This window comes from Miniopterus schreibersii, assembly GCF_964146895.1.
Source record: "Miniopterus schreibersii genome assembly, chromosome: 21".
Taxonomy (NCBI): domain Eukaryota; kingdom Metazoa; phylum Chordata; class Mammalia; order Chiroptera; family Miniopteridae; genus Miniopterus; species Miniopterus schreibersii.
Genome location: NC_138123.1, coordinates 1,909,541 through 1,925,129, shown reverse-complemented (window position 1 = coordinate 1,925,129; position 15,589 = coordinate 1,909,541). Strand labels below are relative to the sequence as shown.

The 15,589-nt window shown below is 43.7% G+C and overlaps 1 protein-coding gene across 6 annotated transcripts in view; it reads left to right on the top strand.

Moving 5' to 3' along the window:
• Nucleotides 1-15,589, top strand: part of CFH (complement factor H) — a 62,073-nt gene that overhangs the window by 16,203 nt on the left and 30,281 nt on the right. For 4 of the 6 annotated variants that reach the window (XM_081123738.1, XM_081123739.1, XM_081123737.1 and 1 more), the window contains exons 7-17: nucleotides 221-394; nucleotides 1,735-1,929; nucleotides 2,309-2,485; nucleotides 4,919-5,101; nucleotides 6,747-6,923; nucleotides 10,262-10,438; nucleotides 11,243-11,425; nucleotides 11,542-11,721; nucleotides 13,200-13,376; nucleotides 14,433-14,609; nucleotides 15,156-15,365. In XM_081123738.1, the coding sequence (XP_080979864.1) occupies nucleotides 221-394; nucleotides 1,735-1,929; nucleotides 2,309-2,485; nucleotides 4,919-5,101; nucleotides 6,747-6,923; nucleotides 10,262-10,438; nucleotides 11,243-11,425; nucleotides 11,542-11,721; nucleotides 13,200-13,376; nucleotides 14,433-14,609; nucleotides 15,156-15,365 (2,010 nt within the window). The remainder of the gene's footprint in view (nucleotides 1-220; nucleotides 395-1,734; nucleotides 1,930-2,308; nucleotides 2,486-4,918; nucleotides 5,102-6,746; nucleotides 6,924-10,261; nucleotides 10,439-11,242; nucleotides 11,426-11,541; nucleotides 11,722-13,199; nucleotides 13,377-14,432; nucleotides 14,610-15,155; nucleotides 15,366-15,589) is intronic. The other 2 variants (XM_081123736.1, XM_081123740.1) reach the window with 2 other exon arrangements.

The following is a 15,589-nucleotide window of genomic DNA, read 5'->3' as shown; positions in this document are numbered from 1 at the left end:
GGGCAGCTTTGGAGAAAGGGTTCAGGAGAGCAGGGGCACAGACCCTCCAGGCGGCCAAGGTGAGGAGGGGAATGAGTGGGCGGGGAGGGGTGCGAGCTCTGCTCGTTTGAATGCCATTTCGCTCTGTGGCGGACCAAGAAAGGCATCTTTATTGTCATGTACTTGACTGTTTTCATGGGTAGAGATTCCCTCGTAACCCACACGCCCTTTCTCTTTCCAGAAGTAACATGTGAGCCTCCAAGGATTGCAAACAGTCACTTCACTCCTGACAGGACGAAATACAGAGTGGGACACATAATCACATACAACTGTAAAAGTGGGTATTACCCTTCCACCCGAGGAAACACGGCGAAATGCACTGATATCGGCTGGGAGCCTCCTCCAAGATGTAGCTGTGAGTTCCGTTCACACCTTGACCTGCTTCTTAATTCTGAAGTTACCTCTGATAAATTTAAAACTAAAGGGGACCGAGTACTTCCAAATCTTTGCCTCACTGACAATGTAAAGCAGAGAATCTAAAGCATTCGCTACTCTTCAAAGTAGCCGATTCAAATTAAGATTAAAACCACATTTTTGTTAATAAAAAACTTTTAATCTTTCACTATTCAATGTTAACTATATGTGGATGAATATATATTTATCTCACTAATATAATTCCAATATGTGAATTAAAACACTGGGTAAGAGTACCACCATTTAACACCTAGTATACTAGTCACTGATCGCTGTGTAACAAATTCCCCCAAACACACTATCTTAAAACAACAGCCTCTCTGGTCCCATTGTTGGCAGGGGCAGGATTTGGAAGCGGCTTAGCTGCCTCACCTGAAGCCACTCCCTGCCCCGCTGCCCTGGGAGGCTGGCCAGGCGGGGGCTGGGCTGCCCTGGGCTGCAGGATGCACTTCCAAGAGGGCCCACGCCCAGGGCTCCTGCCGGAGGCTCAGGGTCAGTCCACCTGGGTGTCCCCACAGGGCTTTGATTCGCCCAGAGCCAGTGACCTGAGAGACCTGGAGAGGCCTCCAGGCCATTTATGACCTGGCCGCGCACCGCCCCTCAGCCGCACCTGCTCCTGAGAACAGAGGCCCTCAGTCCAGCCTCATTCAAGGGGAGGGGACTGGGCTCCTCGGATGAGGGAGACAATGTCCTGTGGAGACACTGTTGATTTTGTAAAGTCATTACGTGCCACCAAATGCCACGCAGTTCAACAGGGTATTTTATTTCTACCCCTGATTCTTCTCCCCTTTCCAAGAGTTTTCTGTCTCTGCAACCGCACTGCTTTTCTTTACCTATCAGCTCATTGTAAAGGGGCCCACACTGAAGCTGGACCTTCCGTGAGTGAACAGTGAACTGATACAAACAGTAGGCCAGTGGCCTCGGAGTTGATTCAAGGCCAAGTCCAAGTGAGTGTTAACGTGCGGTTCCCTTAAAGGGGCTGCTGCCACCACCAGGAAACAGACCCCAGGGCGCGTAGGAAGATGCTTCATTATTGACTGATTGATTTAGATAAAATAGACACATAAAGTTATATTAATTTCAGGTGCACAGCATAATGGTTTGATGTTTTTATACACTGTGAAATGGTCACGAGTGTTATTTACCTCATGTGAATTGTATAACTTTTCTTGTCTTAGAATCACAAATGCAATGAGTGTAATTGAAACAATTTATCTCTCATTTGATATTTATTAAGGTAAAACATTAAGTATACTGTTTTCTGTTTGCTTCTGTTGGTAGTTCAGCCCTGTGACTTTCCAGATATACCACATGGATACCTACATAATGAAGCAAGATATAAACCATATTTTCCAGTAGCAGTAGGAAAATGGTATTACTATTCCTGTCATAACAACTATGTGACTCCTTCAGAGAGTAGTTGGGAGTACCTTACATGCACACGAGATGGATGGTCGCCAAAAGTGCCCTGCCTCAGTAAGTAAACCTCTCATCCTGTGCATGTGGAAACATTTCAGAGCGGAGAAGGCAAAACACGAGTACAATTCAGCCTGCGTGAGACAGTTAAGGTCGAGGGAAAGATCAGTGTAAGGTTTTGTTTTATGAGGAGCCCCTCATTAAAAACACGAGAGATAAAAATAAAGACTGAAAATACTTATGTCATTTATACATAGTAAGTTGTGAAAACTACAGATAAATAACATTTCATATTATGTTTTATTTTCTAGCAAAGTTCAGTTTTTCTTAAGCTATGTGTTATTTGGGGTACTTATGCATTCTGATTTAAATATTGTAAAGATAAGTTTTAATTTATTATCTTGACCAAATTAATGTGTATGTTTTTTCATTATCTTAGGAAAATGTGTTTTCAATCATTTGGAAAATGGACACTCTCCATGGTATGAACGAAGATATTTACAGGGTCAGCCCCTAAAAGTTAACTGCTATCAGGGCTACAGTCTTGAAAATCAGCAGACCACAATGACCTGTACAGAGGATGGATGGGTCCCTCCTCCCAAATGCATCCGTGTCGGTAAGAAACTGGCCTAAGATCCAGTCTGTCTGGTTGTCTAGGCCTCACCTGTACTAACTGTGGCAGAATGTTTCAACCAGCTTCTTGTTTTGCCAGTGGACTTATTTGGTTTTATTTTTTCAAGTGTGTATGAGTGGAAACGCCAATTTCTTGATATATTAATAGCAAAATAAAGAAAACTACCAAAAGACCATAAAGAGCAAACCTGTAATAATAGCGTTTCATAATCAAGATGACAGGTTAGGAGTTTCTATTGACTTCCCCACAAAGAACACTGATTCTGACAGTCACCCGTGGATGAGAGCATCTTTGCGGGGTCCAGAACCCAGCAGAGAAGTTTCAGTCACCATTGGAGCAAAAAGATCCAAGATTGGATGCATTGAAGACGCTGAGAGCAACAGTTCCACCTTCCTGAGCTCCTCCTTCCCTGAAGTGTCCCTCTTGGGCGTTTGGGCTTGCAGAGGTCGAGTCTTACTGGTTGTGTATTTGGTTTTGGAAGGCTAAGGTGGCTCCAGTCAACGCGATCCAGTCAAGGCTTGTTTTTAAACTAATAAGCCTGGTTTGGAGAGCCTTTTACTCTCAGACTAATTTTTTCAGAATACGGATGAATACGGCCTCTTCTGGTCTCTCTACTAAATGATATGTGTTTAAAGATGTCTTTCCAGTTTGACTGATCAAATAGGAGTGTTTTGCCCGGCCAGCGTGGCTCAGCGGTTGAGCCTCAACCTAGGATCCAGGAGATCACCGTTCGATTCCCCGTCGGGGCACATGCCCGGGTTGGGGGCTCGATCCCCAGTCGGGGGCGTGCAGGAGGCAGCCGATCAATGACTCTCTCATCATTGATGTTTCTCTCTCTCTGTCCCTCTCCCTTCCTCTCTCTGAAATCAATAAAGACATAAAAAAAAAAAATCACGTGAATGTTTTCCAGAGTTGTGTGTGTCCTGGAAATCTTGGAATTTATTGTTTCCTAGTAGCTCTTTCCTCTGCTACTTACTCTTGCCATTCTCACGGGGTCTCGCCCGGCGCTGTAGTGTCATATATTCCTCCAAAGAACCGAGGGAGCGCTGCGCAGATTTGTGGCGCTCGCTCTTTCATTCCACAGTTCTTTCCACTCTGCTGATCTGGCCTCAACATTTGGTGGCGGCACCTCTTCGAGAACAGCGGGTTTCGTTTCTTCTGTTGAGTGTGGCCGACATGCCCTGCTTGGGCTTTCTCTCCCTGTGTTGTAATCTGGAAAGTTCCCACCTGCCCGTGGAGCCACTTTGAGACCAGGCCTCACCTCACTTGCGTCTGTCTACCAGGGGTCACAGGCAGGCACTGGCTGTGTCCATGCTGCCTCACAGGTGATTGTCATAGATTTGGGTCGGCTGCCTCCCGAGCGACCCCAGCTGGGCATCCAGCCCGCAGCCCGGGCCTGAGCCCTGACCGGGAATCGAACCGTGACCTCCTGGTTCATAGGTCGATGCTCAACCACTGAGCCACACCGGCCGGGCAAAACCAAATCTGGTCCTCAGTGGTTTCCCCATTGTGTGTGTGTGGCTAGAAGTGTCTTCATTAGTCTTTCCTTGTGTTTATCGATTTTACTCTTTTTTCCAACGAACCACCTTTTATTTAACTACATTTTCTCTTGGGTCTGTTTTCTATTTGCTCTCTGCTCATACTTTCATCTCTTCCAATTTGTTTTTCTTTTATCAGCGTTAATGGGTGTAATTGAAAAATGGGAATTGCATATGCGTAACGTGTTTTCTGTCTCGACATATGCATACGTTGTGAAGTGGCCACCAGATGGAGCTGCTAAACACAGCCATCCCCTCACAGAGTGACCACTGTTTCCCATAGGGGGACAGCACGTAAGCTCTACCTCTCAGCAGTATTTAAAGCAAGTCAGTCTTAGGAAAGGACCCTTTGCTAGGAGAGCTCTGGCATGCTGTAGGGTTCCAGATTCATTAGAGCGGGGTGGGGAACCTCTTTTCCACCTAGGGCCACTTGGATATTTATAACATCACTCTCAGGCCTTACAAAATTATCAACTTAAAAAGTAGCTATGAGAAAAGCTCCTCGACTTACTGACTTTCGAGTTCTCCCTGTGGTTGCCTTGGCAGGGCCAGACCAAATGACATACATACAGTGCAGGGGCTCCATGTTCCCCACCCCTGCATCAGACAAGCAGATTTATAACAATTTCTTACAAGGCATCTGAGTATTTTAAATCTTGCTTAGCTCCAAAACAAATTTTTTTAATGCCTTGCTTTAATATATTTTCAAAAACTCATAGCTTATTTTCTCTGACACCATACCTTGGGTGATTAGGATTTTTGCAGGTTTTCATTTAAAAATGACTCCTTATTTTTTAGGCTGTAATATTGTCTGAGTCCTTGTGAGAATGTTTACTGACCGTACGCTTACATTCTGCTCCTGCTCTCTTCCCTTCAGACATATGTTTAAAATCAGAGGCAAATATTGAGAATGGATTTATTTCTGAGTCTGAATCTACATACACCTTACACAAGGAAATAAAATACAACTGCAGACAAGGTTACGTAACAGAGGATGGTCAGACATCGGGATATATTACGTGTCTGCAAAGTGGATGGTCAGCTCAACCCAAATGCGTCAGTAAGTCATTCATGAGGATCCTGTGCAGTATTTAATGACCGTTGAACAAGTTTACTTTAACTGAATTCTCTTTCTTGGGGTGGTGGAAGCTGAGGTGGTAATATTTGAAAAGCTAAATAAAAAGTTTTTGAGAAGGTAGAGGTAAATTTTTTTTTTTACCTTCAAAATTAACCACTAGCCGGGTAGATAGAAGCCCACCTTTCAGTTCAAGGTTTTTGCACCGTAAGACATCCTGTGATTTGCAAACAGGTCAGGGAGGCTTCTGTGTATTCTCATGGAAACTCACCCATTTTCAGCTGAGACCTTTGCCTGTTGTACCTGCTTTTATTTAGGGGCTCAGACTTTTATGTCAGAGTCTTTGTTCCTAGACATGAAAGTTAGTTGTTAAGTAAAAGTATCGGTGCACAGTACATAACTTTGGGATAACTTCACCTGTGTGTTTATATGCTAGATACTGAAGGGCAGGTCGTCTTCTGAAAGACCATTCCCCCTAGAAAACCCACGGAACAGTTAGTGGAGCCTGCGAAATGCTTCCAGACGGAACTGGATTCTATCCTGTTGACAGATTCCTCTGCTTTACTGCCTCCATGTTTATGAACATTTCCTAAGAACAGCTTCCTCATTTTTTCTTACTCATCCCAAGACACACAGTGATATTTTCCATTCACTTTAGGTGAAGGGGACATGTAAAATGCCCATTCCTATTATTTTTATTTTTTTTCCAATTGAATCACTTCCTATGGGAAGTACCGAAAGAAGAAATGATAGAGGTTGAATCCATATCAGACTCATTTTATATTAAATTGAGATCGGTTATTCATTACAACACTCTTAATAGGAAAGAAAAAATGTCTGTATTATTCTTGTTATTATTATAGTTTTGCTTTCTTTTTTTTAAACCTTTAAGCTAGCGGACTGCATAATATGTTATAAAATTTGAGGTAAACTATTTAAACCTTTATTAACATCACTCCAGAAAAGAGTTAGTGAAAACTGAGACCATTTTTAACATTTTGTTTTCCTATACTAATTATAAATATAGAACTGTCTTTACATTCAATCTTGATAAGCATAAAGGAATATACAAAGAAGAATATATATTAAGAAGTATCTGTAAAAGCTAAATTAACATGTGAGCTTTAAAACTTAGTATGCTTTAAAGTAGAATTTTATAGTGTTAAAAATTTACTCACTGTTGAAAATTAATTTTGTGTTGAACCAGTTCATTTTCTCAAGCATGTATTTCACAACTGCTAACAAGTTTGGCATCTGCATTCACGAAATGCTATTCTGCTTTGTTAAAAAAAAAAAAAAAGTATAATGCATCTGCTATGGCCTGTTTTACTGCTAGCATGGAATAAATGTCTAACTTTAAATGAATTGAGAAAAATGCTCCTAAAATGAACTTTTTGGGTGATTTAGGCAATGGTGAAACTGCTGTGTAGAAATACATGTTTGTATTATGAGTAACGATTTTAGGACAATGATTTACCACTGGTACGCTTAGATTATTTTTATGTGATACATAATTTATTAGCACATGCTAAGTGATAAAGCTTTTTCTGTTCTTGGGATGGAACTTATGCAATTGGATTGTCCGTTAAATAATATTAGAAATGAAATCTTCAATTCTATTATGCATTAGAATCTTGTGATATGCCAGTATTTGAGAATGCCAGAGCCAAGAGTGATGGCACGTGGTTTAAGGTCAAAGACAGGTTGGCCTATGAATGCCAGGACGGATATAAAAACGGAGATGGACACACCACAGGGGTCATAGTGTGTGGTGAACATGGTTGGTCTGATACGCCCACCTGTCATGGTAAGTACTGATCTTCAGGATTATCCAAATAGACAAAATCTGTTCGTAATGTATACGGGTTTTATGATTCTACATGCAAGCTTTTATATTCTGTAAATATTATATCATATTGTGGTCACTCATGACCCAAACTGTATTTTTTTACAACTTCCCGAGCAGTTTCCTCCCCAGTTTGTGCCTGGCGCCTCCCAGCTCCGGGGTGCGTCCCTGCAGGTCCCGAGAGGATCTCTCTAGTCTCTGATTTCGAATATCTCTGAGGACTGTTGCGTGACTCTCCTTTATGTCTGCCGGTCAGCTGTCTGTCTTTCAGGGTTAGAAACAGAACTGCAGTCTGTGGGCAGCTGGGCGGTTGGAGAATATTCCAGCTCAAGGGGACAGTATGTGCAAAGCTTGGAAAACAAAACAGTATTTGGGAAATAATCGGGGATTCTGCTGAAGATGATGGAGACTTTTAGGTGGGAATGGGGATAGATGGACGGCTGAGAAGGTGAGGCGCAGAGGACAGATTTGGGACACGTTCTGGTGAGAGAAAACACAGGGAACGTTCCTGCATGCTGGGTGTCAGACAGTAATGACCAAGGGGCTCGCATCTTTACATTTTTCATAAGAAGGCAGGCAAATGGATTCGGCTTTTTGTAAGTGGGTGGGTGCGGTAGAAGGAGCACTGAGAGGGACAGCTCAGCTTTTGACTTGGGCACATGATGGTTGAGCTGCCCGCGGACGGTCAAAACTGGGTTATAAACTGTAGAGCCCAATGTTTAGGTGCAGCCAGGTCTCCAGGCGATGATCACCATGTAAGTGACGACATCTCCGAGGGAAGGGGACAGCCTGGGAAAGGCAGAGACCTCGGGGCTGAGCCCTGAGCTCCCGGCCTGTTTGAAGGTGTCAGCCAGAAGGGCAGTGGGCAGCAGAGCGGAGAGACAGGAGCCCCGGAGGGCAAGCGTTGGAATGGACGCTGTGGCAGGTGTGCACAGGGAAGGAAGGGATGAAGCCAGAGGAAGGGTCGCTGGCGGGTTGATGGGGTCCGTGCGCCGGCCCCACCCCACGATTTGCTAAGGCCGCGTCTCCGGGCAGCCCCAGAGCTCATCCGAAGGGGTGCCCACGCTTCCTGATCTGTACAGTGCTTCAGTGTGGACAAACATCCTAGTATTTTTTAAAATGTCTTGGTCATTAGACTCCATTCTCCATGGGCACTTCTCCCACAGGGCCTGCCAGGCAGCGCCCCAAGGAAGCCGCAGTCTAGCCACATTGCTATGGGGACGGGGGGCTCCTTCTAACTCAGTTGGTGCGTCCCGTTCGAAGAATGTCAGATGGTGGCGGATTTGGCTACTTAGAAGCCAACAGTAAATAGACCAGAAAAGGTTTTGGGTGGGACGGATGGAGCAGAACCTACTAGTACCTGCTGAAGAGAGACGATTAGTCAGAAATGTGCACGGCCGCGGGGATAACTCCTCCAAGAAGCTGGCTGCCTGGGGACCGGCGCCCAGGACAGTGCTCAGTGAAACGATGTGCGGAAGGAAGTAGTTTTGGGGAAAAGTTGGTTGACGGCAGAGCCCACCGAATGCCGAGGAGTGTGTAGTCCAGAGGGAAGCAGGCAGGGGCTGCGTGCCTGAGGTTGGGAGTCCCCGGCAGGGTGGCAGGGACAGGCAGCCAGAGCTCCTGTGGAAGCCCGAGGCTTTCGTGGCAGCAGAGCCCCTTCCAACATACGTGTACATACTGACTTCAGAGAGAGGACGGGAGAGGGAGGGAGAGAAACACCAATGATGAGAGTCATTGATCGGCTCCCTCCTGCTCGCCCCCTGCTGGGGGTCAAGCCCCAACCCGGGCCTGTGCCCTGACCGGGAATCGAACCCCATCTCCTGGATCCCAGGTCGAGGCTCAACCTCTGAGCCACACCTGCCGGGCTCCTCCCAGCTTTTTAACAGGCGGATGGAAGGAGCAGGGATGTGCGACTCTCCCGCTGTGAGGAAGCTGGAGTTGGACGTTTCTGCTCCCCTTGACCTAGGAGACAGGGTCGTGTGACAGGGAGCGTACACGGGAGAAGGGAGGCAGGACCACAAGGCTGAGTAGAAAAGGTTTACAACAGGTTTCAGAGAGGGGGAGACGACACACGGGGACTTTATGACCAGGAGAAGTAGACGCTCCGTGTCTAAGGCCCGGGTGATCGCGCTCCACTCAGGCTGTGCACACGCACCTAGTCGGCTCCACGTCGGCTGAGAGAAAGTGGTGAAAAGTACGAGGCGTCTGCCTTTTGAGAGCTTTCCTTGCATTATGGGGGAAAAAATGACAAAGCCAGTGAACCAAATGAACAACTGTGTCTAAGACATTTTTATATACCCTGTGCGCAAAGAAACAAAAGAACCTGAGGGCTTCTAACATAGGAGGGATGGAGGGCTCTGTCTCACATAGGACGGCACCAATGCCCAGAAGGGCTGAGAACCATTAAGGACGGCGCAACAGCGAGAGCAAGAACTGACCTGTTTAGAAATATTCAAGGACCATAAAGCCTGGAGTCTGGATTGACAAAGGGAGATGATATAAGATGACACTGGAATTGTAGGCAAGAGATGGATCCTAAAGAGTTTGGATTTTACTCTCTGTAAAAGGGCGGGGCTTTAAGGTGATCATAAATGCGTTTTCTGGGATTAGAGGCAGATCCAGGTTGTATGAAGGCAGAAGTTTTACACCTTCAAGGGGCCTTCTTTAAACACACACACACAGACACACACCAAAAAACATGCAAAATCAGGAGTATGACAGGAAAACATGAAGGAAAATATGAGGAAGTGATAAGAGAGAGCAGTAGAAACCAAGGTGGCCAACACGGCTTCCTATCGAAAATTTTATAACTTATGAGCTTGGGAACGCATTGGTAGGAATTGATTTAATTTATCAATTAAGTGACTTTTAACGTTCCTCTACTGAAATATATTAGAAATGCCTCTCTGAGTGTCCTGGTTCCCCACTGGTATTTAAACAAAAATGCCAATTTTTATTCAAGCATGTAGTTTAAAATTGGAGCACTAATGTTTTGGTTTTTTACGTGAGAGAATAGTAGTGTTTTGATAATACCCAAAATGTAACATTTGATTTTATAAGTGTTGGTGATAAAATCAGATCCATTGTAAGCAAGTAGCTTTTACAGGACACATCTATTGCTGTCCTGAGAATCCCATATGGACTTGAAGAATGTATTAAACATGACAGATAATGCATTTCCAGGGAGATTTTTATTTGATGCCTCTCTGTTTATGCAACACCCAGCAACTTATTTTTGCATGACATACACAGTTTACTGACTAGACATATGTTCTCATTAAATATTTAACTTTTTATAGAGAAAGAATGCATCGTTCCCGATATAGAAGCAAACTTACTTGCTCAGCCCCAGAAAGACAAATATGTCGTTGGAGACGTGCTGAAATTTTCCTGCAGACGGAGACTTAAACTTCTTGGACCAGATTCGGTTCAGTGCTACCACTTTGGGTGGTCCCCTAACCTCCCAACATGTAAAGGTGAATATTTCTCTGGCAGCCGCTCAAATAAGAATTAGAACTTTGGATGTTAATTTTGCTTTTCTCTCTGAATTTTCTATTGGCTTCCAGTGTGTCTTATAACTCAGTGCGTTAAGCCAGAGATAAACTTTGGAGGAACACGTGTTGGGTAGTAGATACCTCAGATTTCCTTATTTAAGAAAATAATCTTCAGTTGTTTTTTGAACTATATATTGGAAGTATCCGTAGATAGACATAGTGTGTCTGACACTGCAGCGACCTCTTTAGTCGTATTTTTTGCACCACATTTCACCACTAATGTTGGACGTTTCTGTCAGCATGGGCCTCACCTCAAGTTGCCCTGATTGTGTCTAAACAATATTCAAGGGTCATGGAGTTAATTCAGGCCCGTGGGTAACTGAGAGTGAAAATTCGTTGACTAAACGCTCGCCTCCAGTGACGGTCTTTTTAAAAAGAGTTTTGATGAAATGTTTCCCTGGAATGCGACTATCACCGTAAGTTACACAATTATATTTTCTCATTGGTTTGCATATGTTTTTAGGTCATCTAGAATATTGAACATGTTTCCTGGGCTTAAATATACTTCCAATATGCTAGTTCGGTGTAAGTAACAGAACCGGGAGACGTGAATGTGGGGCAAAGACCATTCTTTTTCCTTTCTCAAAGAACGTGCTAATAAAGCGGGTCATGAATGATAAATTTAAGAAAGCAAAATCTTCACTTTCCTGGATTTTAAGTTGTAAATTAATACAATTTTAAGTTGTAGACGATGTGACCTTGAACTATGCAGTATTTCTCCCGTAGCTGTGGTACAGGCGTGCGGTCCACCTCCCCCCCTCCCCGATGGGGAAACCGCAGAGACACCGAAGGGACACTATGAGCACGGTGAGGTGGTGGAATATGTCTGCAACCCGAGGTTCCTGATGAAGGGCTCTAGGAAGGTCCAGTGTGTGGACGGAGAATGGACACCCCCGCCCGTGTGTATTGGTAATGTGCACAAAATATCAGTCTCTCTCGACTTCACTCAGCACTTTGTGTTTCTACTCATATACGTGTATAAATTACATTTTAAAGATGAACATATGTCTGTGGAACTTTCACAGAGGAGAACAGTACATGTGGAGATATACCTGCTCTTGATCACGGCAACGTGTCCCATGCGACTCCCCCCTATCACCATGGGATGTCAGTAGAGTTCAGTTGTGGAGAAGCATTTACGATGGTCGGTCACAGATCCATTACGTGTATCAGAGGTAACTGGACCCAGCCACCTCAGTGCATTGGTGAGAACACACTTCTATAGTTGACGTTTAATAACATGTAATCGTTTTATTGTAAAACTCGACTTGCAACCACATTTTTGAAGTTCAGAGATATTCCTGAAAATGTCAGGTTGTAGATTATAACAAATCCTAACATTCATTGTTTATAGTTCAGTGGTGTGTACAGAGGAAAAATAGAAACCAGCAATAACATTGTATGTATCTGTCCCTGATCTTAACATTGTTTGCTTGACACGTGTGAAGCTCAATTTTACGTATAGACATATGATTAAAATGTTCCGCCCCAGTGATTATTCTGTACCTCCCTATAATCCAACTTTCCACTCTTCTAAAGATGTTTATTTTCTCCCAATAAACAAAGAAATTCTTTCAGAAACCAGTCATCATAGGGCATATGACAGCAACCATCACACATCCTTTTGACTACAAAGCTTCCTTCAGTCATCTCTGGAAAAAGATTCATTTTGTCTCCCTCAACACTCTGGACCAGTCCTAAAAAATAAGATGAATTCTCAAGCCTCTTGTCTGTTTTAAATTAGTCCCCTCTGTTTTAGTTTTATTTTCAAGGTTGCATTGCAAAATCATTACTTTGGCCACTTACTTGACTTTGTTTTGTTTTGTTCAACCTCACTTGACTCTCATCATTAGCAAATTATTAACAAATACTACCTAAGACCTACACTGATATCTTATCAGAATCAAAAAGGATTGTCAGCTGCATTGCATTTTTGAAATATGTGGCTGTATAAATAACTTCAATAGTCTCTATATGACTCGTAGCGAAGCCAGCAAAAATTTATTATTATGGCATTATAATATCATTGGATAGTAGGATGATCTGATGTATAAAACAGCTTCTCAGAGATTCTAAGAATATATACAAAATAGGTTATGACTTAAAGACCCAGTTCCTTATTCTGGATTTTGGTGATCATGCCAAAGATATGCTTAAATATTCACATTCTGTACATTGCACCGTAGATCAACTTTTATTATTATTTTACATTAAATTTATTTAACAATGTAATTAGACTAGCAATTTCCTATCTTCTACATCCACAGATAGTTTTTTTTTCCACTTAACGTTTTAAGATTGTTGATTAATATAATGTAGAGATGTTTGAGATCAAGTAAAAATGGATATGAAAATTTGCATATTTCTCAAGTGGGACCACATTTAGTCATGAGATGACTCTACTACGTAGATCAGACAAAAAGTGAACCTCCAGTGTTCTTGCAGTCCCCGGAGTGCAGAAGGTCTTTAGGATGGTTGTTGTTTCTGCAGTTTCAACACTGGACATAGGACTATGCTCGTACATAAGAGCTCGCCTCATGGACATGCTCAGGAATGACTTTGCTGGTGGAATTTATAGACCTAAATTCTAATTTCATTATACTCTAGACTGTAGAGTTATATTTATGTTAGTTGTTTGGATACTCCTAATTAGTGTTTTCAGTGGAATATTTCCATTTTATAGCAACAGGTGAACTTGCGAACTGTAAATTACCAACGCCGACCACATCTGAGAGAATCCAGTTGGAATGGGTTGACTCTGAGCATAATCGGCAAATGAACTACTCATGTGAAGGGAAGTCAGGGCAGAAACACTCAACCTGCGTAAATGGGAGATGGGAGCCTGAAGTGTCCTGCAAAGGTGAGCTCTTGTTTACAACATTTTCAAAACGTATTCTTTTTCTTCTTACCTTGTAAAGGGAGTCTCTGTGTCTTAAAATTTTTTCATTAGCTATTTATTCTGTATAGTTTTGCAGCTGGAAGGTAATTTACAAAATAACCGAAACACTGTTTCTGAATATTAAGTGTATCGTGCATTCGTCAGCTATATAACAAACCACCCAGAAATATGGTGGCTTTAAATTAGCATAGGACAGTGGGCATGCCCATTACTGTTGGAATACAATTGCTGCCAATTTCTCGTGTTACAAATGTGCCTTTGCCTATAACTCATGTGCTTATCTAAGCGTCTGTGGATGCATGTGTCTACCTACGTATCTGTCTTTGTAGGCATCCATCTGTCTCTGTGGGCATCTACCCATCTACTCATCTGTCTTTGCGCGCGTGTGTGTGTATATATAAATGTCTTTATTGATTTCAGAGAGAGGAAGGGAGAGGGAGGGAGATACAGAAACATCAATGCCTCCTGCGCGCCCCCTACTGGGGATCGAGCCCGCAACCCGGGCCTGTGCCCTGACTGGGAATCGAACCTCGATCTCCTGGATCCTAGGTCGATGCTCAACCGCTGAGCCACGCCGGCCAGGCTGTCTGTTCACTTACATCTGTCTTGAAAACACTGAGTTATTGCCACCACCAAATTCTAATAACACAGGGTTCGTTCCCGTTTCCGCTTTTCATGTCTTGCGGCGCCTCTTTAACTGTAGGGCACCTTGACCCACTGTCCTCAATATTTGTACCAGTTTCCTCAGGCTTAGAATATACAGAAAGCATTTTACATAAACCTTCCAAGACTGATGGTGGAAGGAAGAAAAAGTAAGGATCTGTGTAGGCCGTGAGAATATACACCCAGGGCGGTGTGTTAGTGACGGATAAGACGAAACAGTGTAAGGTTTAAACGCGGACATAGCATTATAACTTGATCTTTTGGGATGCCTATTACTGACCACTTCCTGAATTATTCTTCTAATATTTCTAACTTGCGATTTTTCACCAAGAAATCTAATTCTTGTATTTCTAGAAGCGCCAAGGTGCCCACCCCCACCTCAGATTCCCAAATCTCAAAATATGACAACGACAGTGAATTATCAAGAAGGAGAAAAAATATCTATCCTGTGTCAAGAAAACTTTCTAATTCAGGAAGGAGAGGAAATCGTGTGCAGGAACGGGAGCTGGGAGTCGATCCCGCGCTGCGTGGGTCAGTAGCGGGCCCAGCTTCAGCTGCCTTTCGGTGGGGCCCTCCCGCGTCCCTGTCGCCTTGTGGGGAGCAGCGCATTGCAGTCCAGGGGCGGAGATCAGTCTGCACCGTTCAGCTCCTCCTGAGAAATGAGCACAAACGGAAACGGCGGGTGGCTGTGGGAGTGCCAGAGACAACGGCTGCTTATGCGCATTTTAGGCCAGAAGATGAACAGGGGTGACGGGGCTCCTGGGGCAAATGGCCGGTGGCATGGGCTTTCTGGAGCCCTGTGTCTTTGCAAGTTTCAAGTGTTTTTTAGTTATTAAATCATTTCATTTGTTCAAATTATCCTTACTGTAAAATCCCAGCCATCAGAAGGCTTCACTGTCCCATCGGAAGACTTCACTGTCCCATCAGAAGGCTTCACTGTCCCATCGGAAGGCTTCACTGTCCCATCGGAAGACTTCACTGTCCCATCAGAAGGCTTCACTGTCCCATCGGAAGGCTTCACTGTCCCATCGGAAGGCCACCTTGGCGCCTGACCCTTGCCCTCTGCTCTTTATACAGAAAAGGCTCCCTGCCCCGAGCCGCCGCATGTGGAGCATGGACACGTCGAGTCCCCTGGCACCGCGGAGGACGGAGAAGAGACCCCGGGACCCCAGCTCTACGCACATGGCACCAAGTTAAATTATACTTGTAATGACGGCTTCAGATTGTCTAAAGAAGATGGGATAACATGCCACCTGGGGAAATGGGGGACTTCACCTCAGTGTGTAGGTAAGACAGCAGGCAAACTAAAAGCTTATTTTTGGTACAATAATCATCATGCCTTTGATGAAAATAATCATCATCAAAAGCATAATTCTTTAGATGTACAAATATTCCAAACCATTTATATATTTATGTGTCATTTATATATTAACACATTTTACCAAACAATTTTTGCATAAGCAAACCAGTCCCATTTTTGTTCATTTTATTGGTTCATAATGAAATCATTT